The sequence below is a fragment of the Monomorium pharaonis genome, chromosome 1 (assembly GCF_013373865.1).
Source record: "Monomorium pharaonis isolate MP-MQ-018 chromosome 1, ASM1337386v2, whole genome shotgun sequence".
Lineage (NCBI taxonomy): Eukaryota > Metazoa > Arthropoda > Insecta > Hymenoptera > Formicidae > Monomorium > Monomorium pharaonis.
The window spans coordinates 25,825,244-25,841,436 of record NC_050467.1 but is presented as its reverse complement, the minus strand read 5'-3'; the positions used below and the strand labels follow the sequence as shown (position 1 = coordinate 25,841,436).

The window sequence follows — 16,193 nt, the reverse complement described above, 5'->3', positions numbered from 1 at the left end:
TAATATCCCTCCATAACTTTCTGTCGGCAATTTGATAGTGGACAAAATAGGTACACTAATGCTATTAAACGCTGACAACTAAATCTTTTTAAACCTGAAAAAAGTGGATCTTTAAAAAGGATCTTTGTCTTTGGGAAGTCTTTCGGGATTGTTTTTAGAGTTAATATCTCTATTAAATTAATTGTATTAATATTGTGCGTAATAATAAAATTTCTCTCTTTTTCTCTCTCTCTCTCTCTCTCTCTCTCTCTCTCTCTCTCTCTCTCTCTCTCTTTCTCTCTCTCGTTTTAGAGAAGATTAATCGATTTAGAAATTGCAGCTGAAACAAGAGAAAGTTAAAAAGGATTCTTTCCTAAGGAAGTTCTCCAGTTTAAAAAAGAAGGAATTTCACGTGGGCTTTATATATATATAAAACACAATTCTTCGACATTGTCATCTTTAGTATAATAAATCATGAATAGAGATTTTAGGCAATAAAAACGATAATTTGTTATAAAAATTTTGTTTTCTTTATAATACATTGATGGAAAGAATTGAAAAACAATATATTTATATAATAGAAATTTAAATGTAATAAGAACCATCTTATCTTATTTTCATTGTTGTAATTTTATATTTAAAGAACATTGTAAAATTCAGGAATATTTTATACTCCTGCACGAAATAACATAACATAAAATTTCATGTTCTCCCCCCCCTCTCTCTCTCTCTCTCTCTTCTAAAACTACATTAGAAAGTTATTTTTAAAAATTTTGCGGTCAAAAAATTAAAAAAAATTCAGGTATGCTTATGTATTATCATCAACTTATTTTATCAAGTTTTATATTAGGAGAAAACTGGAGAACCTTCTTAAACCTTTGTATCAGACACTAAGGCCATTGCGAAAAACTCAATTGTGCGATACGTATGCGTAGTATGTTATTTTGAACGGCATTCCTAATGTTACTTTTTCTTACTATATAAACCTTATTGCAGATATTGCAGTACGCTTGAGAGACTATATTGGCCACACCTGTACCGAGACTATATAGCTTTATAATCGGGATTGTATGGAGAGAATTTTCTCTTAGAGTTTATCTTTAAAACCATGGCAGTCGTAGGACAAGGACCTTGAAGAATTTTATTAAAATTTGACTAAATTTTAGTAAAAGTATAGAAAAATTTCTTCCAAATCTATGTTGTCTCGCGACTATCATTTTGAAGATAATTCTAAAAGAGAATATTTTCTCCAGAGGGAAACTCCGTGTTGAGCGAGAGGTGTACGAAGCGATCGAAACTCGTCACTTTTATATCAAGTCGTTGTGTGACAACGAAATTACAAATAATGTTTGTTACACTAGAGGTTTTAATTGACACAATTAGGTATGACTGAGATTCTTGAGTTTTCCGTAATGGTCAGTTCCTCTTCAATCGTAGCTCACTGCGGAAAAAATAAAGATATAAGCGGTCTAACTTAATAAATTTGTAATCTTAAGATCGAGAACGCTAAATACACACATGTGACTTTGATTTATTTTGTATATCCAGTTTGATACTGAATGAGATATCTCAGAGAAATTAAATGAATAATTACGAAAATAGATGTGTGTTGTACCGTTCGTTAACACCCGGATCGCCATCGACGATTTTAATCGAATCGATTGCTTGCGCAACATGAACATTAAATACGAGCTTCCTTTTTCTCTCTCTCTCTCTCTCTCTCTCTCTCTCTCTCTCTCTCTCTCTCTTTGTCCGATTGTAATCTAATCGACTTCGATATAACACAACGTGCAAAAGATAAATGGAATTCGTCAAGTTCTAACGCCGTCAACAATGGCTGATCCTCGCCTAGACACTATATTTGGTACCACGACCAGGGTGTAAGTAGATTGAGTAAAGTATCACAGCTGGCCCCCGCTATAATCAAAATCAAAAATAAACGAGGGATTTTGGGGAGCCTTAAAAGAGTCGCACAATCGCCTCGATTCCGTTCCCAAATTCGGAATTAGATTTCTTACGCGTTACCCGTCTCATATTTATCGATAAGTCATCTATCTATGAAACGTAGAAAAAATTATACAAATAGTGGCTATCTAAGATCTCGGAATTCCCCAGGAACGGAGCCGATCCGATCGGACTCCCTTTTTTTGCGCATATTTATATTTATATATGTATAACCGTTATTATAATAATAATATTAATTATGCTCTATTCATCTTTATCATTAATATTATCATTATTAACTCGCACGCTAAGGTAATTGCTGTGACGGTGCGTAAAACGTACGGAAATTGTACTCGTCAATTTCCCGCAATCACGTAGCAAAGCGTTTTTCCTTCCTAACGAAATTATGTGACTTTGAGATAGATATATAAAATCTATAAATTATGGAGTAATATATGCATATTGAGGAATGTGTAAAAGATTGATCGGTGTGATAAACTTGTTCTAAAAATTCACACACAATTTGTATTTGCACCGACACAGCAAATTACTTCTACTATATCGAGAAAAGCGTGTCGAGATCGCACGAGGCTTCATAATATTTTTCTCTCGAGAGTCTACTTTATACACGAAAATTATAAATCACAGTTTGAGTCACCCCGCAGACTTTCTGATCTTTGCGTTCGATAAGGATTAGTGCGCTCTTCGCCGCCCTCGTGACGGTTTAGACTTACAAGTTCACGGAGCAGTCTAGTCTAAATATCTCGCACAATAAAGTCTATTTATATTTCAAATAGCTAGAAATCAGTAGATCATATAGAATTGTAATTTACGCAATTCAATGACGTAGAAAATAATACGATTACGCAAATCTTCAGATAATTATTCATAGTATTACAATTATACGTTATACAGGATGCAATGTATATTCTTTATCAATAGTAATAGCGAAGTGGGCGAGAAATGTGGAACAAACGCGTGGAGGAAATGCGTATAGACATAAATGGTCAACAACAACAACATATAATATGACAATTCTATATAATTTATTTGGAAAGATTTGATTATATATTAAACAGACAGCGTTTTGAGCGAATTTTTGTGATGGATCATTGATAACATCTTTTTCTCTTCAAATTATATATTTACCAACATAATAGGAGAACAATACAAGATAGACTTTAACGAGGTATAACATTGGCAACTGAAAAGTACGTAGCTATTCGATACCTGAGATTTTTCACGACGTTTTGGAAAGAGTCTGATATGAGGAATCATACGAGGAATTTTATTTCCGCGTATATGAATATTGAAGCCTCGCACGAACGCGGTGCCGTAATGTTGAAAACTCTTAAAATATTCTCTATTTTTGTCTCTCTTCTTTCGTTTCTATCGCTCGAAGAATGCAGCTCCTCATCACACACGGTGTATACAGATATCGTGTCATTGTAAGTCAGTAAAATTGAAATCTCGTGTAATACCGTTGTGTTTTTTGTTTCGTATAGTTGACAAATGTATCATCGATAATAATTCATAATACGTTATATCATTCACTGTGAATCATTATTGAATACCATTCGTATTTAATCATTTTGTTATCTATAAATGGACGTTCATATCTATCGAACTAAGTAGATTTGAAATGACTTATTAAGAAAGAGTTATATAGACCAAGTGTCTTACGTATACCATTTCTAAAAACTTTGGACACTCGTAACTCTTCCGTGTTTGTAATTTTCTTAAATACTCGGTTATTTATCAGTGTCTCACGGCGAAGAGCCGTGTCTTCGAGCAAACAAAACGTAAATTTATGGACCGTCGTTTATCGCATAAACGTTCCCTAGAAACTTAGTTGTCACCACCACCACCACTCCCGGCATCCGTCTCATAGTCGCAAGAGCCATTAACTTCCACAACTTCCGGCGCATCTTCCTTTGTCGTGCTGTCCGCGACATCTATCCTCTCTACGGACCGTTCCTCGATGGTTTCGACGAGTTTCTCCTCGATCTCTTCACCCTTTTCGGACTTGTCTACAATCGACTCGTCTTCCGCGATTCCCGCAGGATTCCTCACTATCGTCTCCTCACTTCTCTCTTGACCGCCGTGTAACGCCGTTATTACCCTCTGCTCGATCGTGAGCTGTCTTACGGCGTTGTCCAAGTTACCCCTAAGAATATTCGCGTCGTTCTCACTCTCTTGCCACGTGAAAGGTGTAAAGATCATTCGAACGAGCTGGTAGAGCCGTCTAAACCCCAGCTTCTTGTACAAGTTTTGGCTAGCTTCATTTTCTGGACGTATAACTACAAACGGATAATACCCTTTCTCGGCTACGCGTTTTGTCAGGTACCTAAAATTTCAGACATACACATACATTGTAATATCGGCGTGTGCGCAACAATATAATGTAATGCGCGATATAATGTAATGCTTTTTTTTTTAACTTATTCAGGATGGAGCATCAATAAAAATTAAGCGATACAACTACTCTCTTTCTCTGGTCAAGGACATTATTTATTAATTACAAATACTATATACATTCAAGAAACGAGACAAATATAAAATATTTTAATACATTTTAAAATTAAACACTTTTCTTAAATATAAATATAATTAAAGTTCACAAACTCTTGCTCACCTTACTAATTTTGTCCCGTAACCCTTCCTACGATATTCCGGTTTGGTCTGCATGGAAAACATAGCTCCGTAATAGGATTGGACCATCCATGCGGCCAGGCTACCCTTTGCGAATACTCCTGCTGCAGGTAGAGTTCTGATAAGTCGAAGGAAAATCTCGTGGCACTCCATATCATTCGCTGGATACAATTCGTGGATCCCCTCGGCGTGCTCGGCCTTGAGAGGTCGCACCTGGACATCGGAGTCGGACTCTTGGTCCACCTCCTGATGGCTCTCCCCCTCTTGCTTGAAGTCACACGCACAGACATCGCCTACCACTGTCTCGATGGTGCCGATACCTTCGTAAAGACGCGTTAACTCTTCAGCAATGTCACGATGAACAAAATTAATGTACAAGGGTCTCGACCAGTCTATTAGAATGTCCTCCTCTCGGAGAAGGCGAAGCAGCTCCAATCGATCGTTCGGACAGAAGACACCGACGCTCTCGTACACCAAACCGTGGGGCTAAAAACATGACAAAAGATGCGATTAACATTTCCATCGGTATAAAGAAAAGGCTACGTAAGATAGATATGCACATGCATGAACGATTTGCGAGATCATAAAATCTTTACGATCTATTTATTTATTTGCTGTCACAATTTGTATGCGGGTTTCTCCTGCAGGAGCTGCTGGAGGAGCAGATTAAATACTCTGATGATGTACATTAGTGATATATATGTATTTTACTTTTAAGATTGAAATTATGATTCGCCTCAGCTAATGTTTGTACTTCAGTCTGTATTTACATGCGTGTCGGAAAATACTCGCGTGCACTTATAATCGCTTAACGCGATGAGCCCGCGGTACGAAATAAGAATGCGGATTAATGCGGGGAATGTTAAATGTCAAAGAAAATGTATGGTTCTTGGCTCAGTATAAAATTCAAGAAACTGCGTTACGTACGTGAAACTAATAACCAACAGCGAATTTATGGTGCTGCAGAGGTGGTAATTAATTAAAAAGTATAAATGAAGTTATTTTCGAAGGAATCGAGAAACTAGCGATAAGAGAGTCGCATCAGTTACGACACGAAAGAGCAAAGGGGGAGACGGAGTGAAATTTGGCGGATAGCCAAGACTATGAAATGTAGGCCAATACACTCTTACACTCTGTACTGAAAAAAATGTCATCGTAATTAAGAAAGTGAGCGGAAATCTTATTTCAAGTAATAAAATATTAGAAATTAAAACTTTTGTTTAAGATTGCAAAAAAACTCTTCTTTCTTTAAATCAAAGCGAAAATTTAATTTATACTTACAGATAATGTCATTCCAGGAAAATGTAAGCAGATTGCATCTTCGGGCCAATCATTAGCCACGTAGAAATGAAATTCCCAGACTCTATCTCGCATATAAGTTAATACGGTTTGTTGAAACTGCAAAAAAATTATAATATCAATCATATTTATAGTAACATTTTTCTTTTAATTGAATAATGTAAATTACTATTATATTATTAATTATAATAATATTAATATAATGTACAGTTAATAAAAATTAATGTTAAAAGTTATTATTAAAATAGACTACATTTATTTTCATGAAACGTGAAATTAAAAGTGAAATTTACATTGGAATGAATAAAAGAATTTATTTATATTTGCGTACGTCGCAAATATAAATAACAAAGTCTATTGTCTGAAATGAAAGGATAAATATTTTTAAGAAAGTTAAAAGACGCACATACAAAGAGAGAGAGGGGGGGGGGGGAGTTAGAGTGGATGGGGAATCTAGTCAAAGGCAATGCTTAGTTCATTGAACTTAGGATAGCTACTCAATGTCCTACTTTTGATTTTTCATATGCAGTTCTCTTTCATTTCTACATAACATAAAATATGTGTGTGTGTAAAAAATTCTTATCTTATAAGAGGAATATTCTGTTTTAATCAGAAATAGTTGTTTATAAATAATTGAATTAGTCAGTACGTTTCATTTAAAATGAATAAAACGCTTTCTACGTATTTATGTTGCCTCAAAGAATTTCTTAATTGGATATACCGGATGAAAATAACGAGCGAAACCAAGCATACATAAATCTTACCCAAGAATAGTGTAATAGAGCGCAAGTAGTCAGGCTAACACAGTTGAAGAGATAAGAAACATCGATAAAAGTAATTGCACTTTTGCACGATAGCTACTTTTGACTTTCCACATTATCTAGATGACGTCAAGTTAAATAATTATATCGCCTTATTTTTATACAGATTATAAGAATTATGTGTTAAACATTTTTTATTTTTCTCGAAAATATTGAATTTATTATTAAAATTTTGTTATAATGTATTCAGAAATACAGTGAGATACTTGATAAAAATATCTATAAAAACTATAAAATTTTATCAATCAATAACATGAGATGCATGTGAATCATATTAAATATATTTGGCGCGCATATTCCAAGCAAATACTCATATTTAAATCATTTTATGAAAGTCATAAGTAAAATCACAATGGATAATAATATGGTAAGTATTTCACAGATATTGCACGAGATCATTATTTTATGTATATGTATAATCTATGATGATGTATATTGACGATGAAAAAGATACAAGTAAACTTGTGTTTCAAAGCATAGCTGGTTTCAAAACTAATTATTGAACATTTAAACCAACTTGATATCTCATATTATTCTACTTTAATTAACGAGAGAATCCTGCATATCGCCGTGTTTTTCTTATATTACATTCAAATATTCGTTATGATGAATGCATAAATATTTAACTATTGAAAAGTATATTTGGTATTTATGATTATATAAATAAATGTTAAAATAATTCTGGTTATAGCAACCTCTTTTTATAATTATTACTTTTATAATGTGTTAATAATACTAATAATAATAATAATATGCAGCATGTTATATTAAAAAAAAGGTTGTAGTTACAATAATTTAAATATAGTTAAAATTGAAAATAACTCATTTATAATTATTTTTTTACATTTAATTATATAATAAATCAATAAATCAAATTGACAGTCACAAATACTAAGTTTTTCCATTAATATAAAGCGTTGCTTAGATTTTGAGTATCATTGATGTCATTTTTTGCTTGATTTTTCTCAGTACCGATTAATGTTTTATTCGCCCACATATTCTTTCAAAATTATTAAAGTGGATGGAGCTTTCGCGTATGCGCCTCCTTTACGAGTCGCGTGTTGTTGAAACATGTGTAGCGACAATTTTGATACGTATTGGATGTATGAAAGTAGCAACATTGCGCTTTAAAAATCTCGCACGCGAGAGAGAGAGAGAGAGAGAACGAGCGATTTCGAAAGAATCAACGACGCCGCGCCGTGCCGTACACCATTAGAGCAAGCCAACACGAAAATGATTGTGCGCAGGCCCTGCAGTTTATCCCGGAATAAACCGCAGACACTGGTTCCTGCAACGTACATACGGCGGAAAGGTACATTCAGAGGTCAAGGTTGCGTGTATCCTGACGCAACGTAATGCCGTTGCTTTTTCGTCGTCGCCCCGTACGTGTAAATCGATGCACTTTGCATGCAACGTATCGTCAAAGTTCGTTGATGATTGATCGTCACGATAATATCAATGTCCGCGCGCATAATCCTGTTGCGGGGGAGAGGAGGGAGGCATACGTTTTCCTCCAGCTCCTCCTCTTTCATCCCCCTCCGAGTACAGAGATCTTGACCGCTCGCGTGTCCACTTGCATGTCTCTAGCTTGTTTTTCTATAAATAATTCGCTTGACGCACCACGATTGATTGCTGTCGACCGGTTCGGTCTAATACGATCTCCCTGCTGAGACGAGAAAACCGGAGAGAAATATATGGCGCGACAGTGAAAAAGCCGGAGAGACAGCCTCGTTCAATTGAACAATATCTCTTTGTGGCGCGACTATACTCTCTCTGATTGAAAAGCGTTCGTGACCTTTCATGTTGCAAATAAGCGTGCTCCTCTGTCCGCAGGACGAAAATATCTAGGGTTTTAGCGTGACCATTTATATAATCGAATCAATAAATTGATAATACGAACCCATCGTCTTCCTCGGGGCACATAACGCTGTAGCTTTTACTTAAATGTGATTTAAATTTCAACGATAACGTTAAAATTATCAGCGCTGTTGTGTGCTTGCAATTATTAACATCGATACCGTTAAGGAAGTTTCCTTTCGGAGTAACATCAGAAGGGGAGAGACTTTACACATATATGCTAATAGAGAAAATCGCGGATGCCGTAGTAGTTGCGAATTACGAGATTACGAGGTCGATACTGTGAGGACGACGACGACAACGTGTGCAAGCGACGACCCTGGCCTTGATTTCAACACACCTTACACGAGATAGTTTTTTGATTGAGATAGCATGATCGCGCATCGTAACGTTAATTCTCTTAACAACGGGAGAAGGAAAGCTTGTCGAGTTAGTACACTCATAGTCCGGCAGCCAAGGAGGAATAGAATACATTAAACCAGATATTGAATTTTGGCGAGGTACTAATTTTATATTGAAAAAGTTTCATATTTCAGTATTGGTTCTGTACTGAACCAGGATTAAAATAACAATGCTAGTACTAGTCAAATATATGGCTCAGTACTGGATAAGAGTACTGGCCAGTATATTGCCAACCAATAGATTATCAATACTATATATTGAAATTGGCAAAAGGAATATGTCGAACATCAATACTAAACTGAGATATAAAATTGGCCCTATCTCTCCCCACATTAACTTAATAAAAAAATAATTAATTTTTATTACATTAGCTCCTAGATTTAATAGAGTCGGGAAAGATATTGATATTTATGTTGAAGCATAACAAAAATAAAAAAGCGGAGTAAAACTGATAAAACATATACAATTATCTTTATCTAGTCGTTAAATATATGCTTTTTATAGTTCTTTTACATATCGTAGATAAAACACACGCACAACTCCAAATTTTTTTCGAAGAAAAGATACATCGATAGTTATAGTTTTTCTTATTAAAACAAGAAAAGTTTTATTTAATTATAAATTTATTTATTTATTTTTATTTATTTAATTATTTAATTATAAAAACATAAATTATATCATGACTATTTAAGTGAAAACACATTTGTTACATTATGTTGAACAATCGAAAATTTAAAATGTTAACAATCGATACAAGAAGCGATTAAACTTGTTATATATTTTTTAGTTGAGTAAACATTGCATGGTTTACAATTACTGACTGACTGAATTAAATTTTACAAACGTTTGGACATTTTTTTAATATTATCGATATAACTTCGCTATCATATATACATAGAAACTAAACGTATGTCATGTGATGCGTACATCACACACAATCTCAACTTTGACTGAAACGACTATCAGCACTCGGATTAATTTAGGGAAGCTTACGAACTAGCTTACGACACGGATCGGGCATTGTTTCCTTCAAGATATAATCTTATCCCTTTAATGCGTGAAACTGATCCCTCGAGGAAACCGACTTATCCCTACGTGATCACGATAACACGCAATTTTTCGTGATACAAATCATTAAATAATACACGAAAAATTGCAAGAAATAGATTATAAATTTAATCTTGGTTTGCTCACGTGTTAACCCCAAGGTTACATATGCCCTTTATAGAAGTTTACGTTTTATGCTGAACTGGAAGTTTGCTAAATATATGATCTCATGATGCATGCTGAATTATATCGATTCCGAGACATTGTTGTTACATCGAGTAAAACGCAAGAGCCAGCGCATGAAATGCGGAAACAAGAGCGTTTATTATGAAGGTTGCAAAATAATGGGTTTGATATTAGTCTGGCTTCCGTGTTGCAAATTTGCGTCACTTTTTGTACTTTTGATTGCCCTATTGATCAACAAAATAATCGTTCAATTTATCGTTTATAGACGGGAACCAATTTACACGCTAAATAATTAACCCTTGCTGGAAACAATATACTTTTTTTTCGTTCCTTCTTTAATTTTGCAAACGTAAGAAAATCTTTTTGTTAGTCTTTTAAAATAATTTTTGAAAGTATATATACAGAGGGAGGCTTGTTGAACAAATTAATGTTCAAAATTAAATAAAAATAAAGATTTAAATAAAGATTTTTTAAGTTATATCAATTTCCAAAAACAATTTAAGAACTTTGTTATGTCCATGGTATAGTCTTTTATTACATATTACATATAAAGTTTTGGATAAAATAAATTATTTTAATTTAAACTGAAATAAAGACAAATGTTTTACTAATAATTTTATTGTATTTAAATAACTCTAAAAAAGGTAACAATAACAATATTTTGTGTAAAAAAAAGTAAAAATTAATAGTTGAGAAAAATTTAAATAATGCTGATCTTGAAAAAAAAATCAAAATTGTAAAAACTGAACTCAGGATATTATTTAATGGTCTAGTATCTTCGTAAAAAACGCGACGCAACGTACTATAAAAATCTGGCAGAAATATTATGTATACTTACATAGACACAAAGCATTTTATAGTAAAAAAAATCTTTACTATATATTTTCAAGATATTTTATCACTAAGAATGATTTCCTTTTCGGTTGCATCATTATATACATTTTCTATGTCTTCCCTATGTTTTTTGCCCTCTTTACTAGACGTCGGAAACTGTTTGCTCTTCTATAATACTTTTTCGGCTTTCATCAACATCAAATTAGAAGCTGATGACACTTTATAGCTTGTAATTTGAACACGCGTTGTAATTTATAAGATAATCTTATCAAACAGGTAACACAGAGAACGTTCTAGGCTTATGTATAGAATTTCCCAGTAAATAAAATGATAACGATATGTCTCAATAATTTTTAAATAATTTTTTGTGCCGTGTACTATTTTATTAGAAACATTTTACATAGAAACATAAATATATAGGTCCAATTACTAACAGTGTTAAATACCAAAAATCTGACTTGAAATGCTTTTTTTATTTAATTAGAAGTTGTACTTTTAATGTTATAACAATAATTAGACTTTTTAAAAATTTAAATAAAATTAAATACAATTATGTAATGATATTATTTATATTTTATAGTTAAAAATATTTAAAACTGAAATTTTTAGTATTTAGGATACTGTTTTAGTAAGACTTTTGACCTTACCATGCTTATTTAAAAAAAAAATTGATATTAATAGCATAAATAAGGAAGATTTATATTATTATATTATTAATTGTAATATAAGAAATGAATAATAGCATATACAGAGTAATAATACGTACCTTTAACGATTCAGGCAAATATTCCGTAAGAAAATCCAAGAGCTTAGATAATTCCTCTTCGGCTAGTAGACGAAAATTCCGACCTCGTTCTACCGCTTCGGGGCACTCCATGCTGAAACTAATTACCGACAGATTACTGTGTAAATGGCGCGTAAACCCACGATACGAATGTAAATCTCACTCATTATTTGAAAATTCCGAAACTGATTTGCTGCCCTTTGACAGTTCTCTGTCAGTAAGTGAAAGAGTATCCCTTCAGAACCAATCAACACTCTTCAAAAGTATGAAATAAAAATTTGAATAACCCCTCTTGCAAAAAGAAAGAAAAAAAATGTACATGTAATGAGGGAGAGGCATTTACTGGGATGTAATATCGACATAATCGATAATTTAATTTTATAAGAGATTAATATGAGATTAACTTAAAAAATGTTATATCACTTGTGCACAGTAATTTTAAAAAAAGTCGTATGATATTAACGAAGACACGTGACATAGCTTATTTATCGCCATGTTGGTTTCAATTTCTATAGAGATTGATACTTATCGGTAGAATATTATGTATAATTATAAATTTGCACGAACAGTTTGTTAACGAGCTTAGCGTTAATGCATGTTATTAACGAAAGCTTTGTAACTTGAACTTTTTAAGGCCTAGATTATCGTTTGTATTAGTTTACACCAGAGTTTAGCTAGACTTTAAGTTAATATTTATTTATGTTAAATAATCTAAACTAAAAGACTTTTTGTACTATTAATAAAGCGTAATTCTTAATCGTAAAACTTGTAGCAAAACATTTGAAAACTAATAAGAATCTATCGATATAAAGTGATATATGAAGGAACCTCGAAATTAGAAATTAAATAATTATGAATTTGATCGAAAAGTTAATTCGTTCTTTTTTTTTTACGTAATTATACACCTACACATTGCAATTTATTAAACGTGTTTATTAAACGATATTATAACATTCTCACATAATGGGAGTGCTTGTAATACAATTTTATGTGGGTACGCAAGAAATGCCGACGATATTTATGCGTTAGTGGGTCAGCCAAACCTTGAGCAAAATTTCCTTGAAGAGTAAGGTTTCTTGTGTGTTTTAATGACGCGCGAACTTAGATTCGTAAGATTATGCCGCAACTTATTCATGAGATACGCAAGTTCGCAATCATTCAAACGTGCAATTGTCGTTATTAGCAAGAAAAAAAGATCAGATATTAATTAGCACTTTACGTTAATTGTAAAGATAAATGAAATAATAAGTTAAATAATAAATAATGAAATTGCACTGTGAGAACAATATTTAACACTTATTATTATTATTTATTGTTATAATAATTAGAACTAGGAGCTCTATTTTTATAACTGCTGCTATATTAATATTATACTTATAGAATTATTAATATTAATAACTATAATTATAGTTGATATTATTGTATGAGCTCTGTATAAACATAGAACTCTTAAACATAAATATTTTAATATTTAATTACAATCACAACAAATACTGAATATTTTTCTCTCAAGATAGTTTCGGATCATAATAAAAATTATACATATATCACTCGAGATGCGAATGATACGTGCGAACGAGTTCCCGATTGATAATCACTTATATCTATTTAGAAAAGTACACGGAGAAAAAAATATTTATTATTTGTGACTATAACTAAATATTAAAATAATTACGGTTAGAACTACGGCTGTACTTTTACATTTAAATATAATAATATAGGTGACACCGAATAATACATAATTTACAACCATTTTCGGTATTAAATATGTTTAAATTTTGGTAATTATAACCATTTTTTGTCAGTGAATATGTTACACATTATTATTACTGAACATTATGGAAATAATAATTGTATATAAAAATATGAAATTGTCCTACCCATAATTATCCTAACATTTAATTATAATCACAAACACTAAAAACTTTTCTCTAAGTGTGTCACGATAGGATCTCCTATTGTTGTCTTTACATTTTTATCATTAATCGACGTATTTGCTCGTGCTGTTACATATGAAATTGTGCAAATTATTCAGCTGAACGTATAAAATTGTCTTCTCGAATGACTTACTTCTCATATCTGCACGACGTAATTTTATCGTTTTATCGTTATTTAAAACAGCGAGAGTTTATTCGCACCACAGCAAAAATGAATAGCCTATCGACGATAATCACTGATGGGGGTAAACTCTGTGTGTGTGTGTGTGTGTGTGTGTGTGTGTGTGTGTGTGTGTGTGTGTGTGTGTGTGTGTGTGTGTGTGTGTGTGTGTGTGTGTGTGTGTGTGTGTGTGTGTGTGTGTGTGTGTCAAATATTAGCAAGGTAGGTGATCCTCATAACGGCGTCGTAACGGAATTGTGACGACGCACCGATAACCGATAACGCGAAGAGAAATAACCGAGCCGATAGCTTGACGAGTTGCTTGACGACAACGTAGAAGATTTCCGAGATGAAGTGCAAGTGCGTACTCTCGATACGTACCGGCGCGGCGCGGCGCGGCGCGTGGCGGTACGTCACGAGACCGCGAGCGGTATACCGTGCTGCCGGTCCTCCCTCTTAATTCTCGACTTAAAAAGGCTCCGGATCCTGATGTACATCATAGACTCTAGTCTCTCGCACCTTGGCGACCGCCCACATCTTGGACTGATCTTTTGCCGGTCATATGTGTAAATTGGCGCGTGCGTGTACGCGCGTTTTAATCGATTTACCTGAACGAGCGGCAGCCTGTCGTTCACATCCGAGCACGCCGTGTGGATCCGTCTCTCCGCGGGGAGGACGACGGCGACGTCTCGCACCCGGGATCGTTGATTGATCCGCACCACTAGTCCGATTGATCGCGCACACGAGATTTCGGTGGGGACCACCGCGGCGGTGCGGTGTTGCGATGCGAAGCGAAGCGAAGCGGAGCGGAGCAGAGCCTCGCCACCGCCGCCGCCACCACCGCCGCCGCCACCACCACCGCCGCCGCCGCCGCCGCCACCACCGACGACAAGGCTGAGAATGGTGAAGCGGGCTGTTGTCAAGGGGTAGTTCCAACGGAAGAGGAACGCACCCACCCTCGCCGCCCCCTGAACCCGCACTGCTACCTCGGAGTCGCCCTACGTGCACCGAACGCCGTCGCCCTGAAGGCGCGCAGGCGTCGCGACGTCGCGCCGCGCTGCGCCGCGCCGCCAGTGCCGCGGTTCAAACCGTCAGCGCCCTTAGAAGGTCTTCCCTCGCAGGGCCGTCATAACGTAGATAATTTCACCGATCCCATTCGAGATGCACAGCTGTAACGCGCGTATGGGCCAAAGTCAGTTCGTAATTATAGCTACAAAGGTGGCACAAGACAAATCGTTAAAAGCGACACGCACACGAATGTCAAGTTTATGTCTACGGGCGACAGAATTTACAGACTTGACACTCGACTCTGGTGACTGTTAACCCTACCTCACTTCATCTCTTCTTCCCCCCGAGAATATAAAAATATAAAACATGTAATCGCTAATGCTCTGTAAAGGATAAACAATAGTATACGCACGCATTATTGCAATGATGATTATAAGAGAAGCATGATTTCTGGAATCCTGCTCGCTCCCTTTATTAGCAGAATTGCAGAGCAATTTTACTTCTACCCCTCTGAAAGAGTTGCATTAGAAGCCAGGATTGCAGATTCAGCTATTGCATAGGTCATGTCATAAACTTATTATTAAAAAAAAGTGCAATAGCCGTGTAGTTTCGGATCAATTTCTAAAACAGTCGACATCGTTCTCTTACTATGAAAAAGAAAATTATATCCATCAATGTAGATATTCTATCAATTAAGTCGGTTATTGAAAAAAACTCTTCAATTTTTATTATAGCATTAAAATAGTCAAAACTATATAATAATTCTACATTATTTTATCTACAGAGAAAAAAATATTTTTTTAGATTTAATAATATTTACTAAAAATGAAAAAAATACACGCTTTTAAATAATCTAGCAAAACTATTTATTTAAAGAAATAGATAAGATTATTTGATTTTTTAAATAATATATATTATTGTCACAAATTATTTTTTTCTTGCATTGTATTAATTTTATTAACATTAATAATTGATGACTTTATTAAAATAATTTTGTTGTTTCAGTAAAAAATCTAGCAGTAAAATAATTTTTTTCTTCTTAATAAATGTTTTTATTTGGCTGACCATATTATACGCAAATATTCCAGAGATATCCTTTTACAGACAATACGTAATATTAAGTAATGATATATGCCTTGCAGAATTCTACGAATATCTGACCATAAGACATATCTTAAAATTGTAAGCATAAAAATGTATATCTGATTATATCTCAGATATATTTTGTTATATAGGATGCTCACAACAGCGTTCACTGCGCATCGCGAGGTGCGATTCACCCT

At 34.2% G+C, this 16,193-nt stretch overlaps 1 protein-coding gene across 1 annotated transcript; it reads right to left on the bottom strand.

Moving 5' to 3' along the window:
- Positions 1-1,490: 1,490 nt before the first annotated feature.
- LOC105834065 lies at positions 1,491-15,619 on the bottom strand. The gene is made up of 5 exons (XM_012676278.3): positions 14,511-15,619; positions 11,788-11,905; positions 5,857-5,973; positions 4,559-5,061; positions 1,491-4,270 (listed from the first exon to the last, which is right to left on the bottom strand). Exons 2-5 carry the CDS (start codon positions 11,896-11,898, stop codon positions 3,772-3,774), a joined length of 1,230 nt encoding a protein of 409 aa, XP_012531732.1. The 5' UTR covers positions 11,899-11,905; positions 14,511-15,619; the 3' UTR covers positions 1,491-3,771.
- Between the last annotated feature and the right edge of the window lie 574 nt (positions 15,620-16,193).

Excerpts from the sequence above, each read along its gene's own strand:
- LOC105834065 (XM_012676278.3), bottom strand. The coding sequence starts at position 11,898 with ATGGAGTGCCCCGAAGCGGTAGAACGAGGTCGGAATTTTCGTCTACTA. Across the intron at positions 5,974-11,787 it reads ATTTGCCTGAATCGTTAAAG|TTTCAACAAACCGTATTAAC; the intron begins GTACGTATTATT and ends ATTTTTTTGCAG. Across the intron at positions 4,271-4,558 it reads TACGGGACAAAATTAGTAAG|GTACCTGACAAAACGCGTAG; the intron begins GTGAGCAAGAGT and ends CTGAAATTTTAG.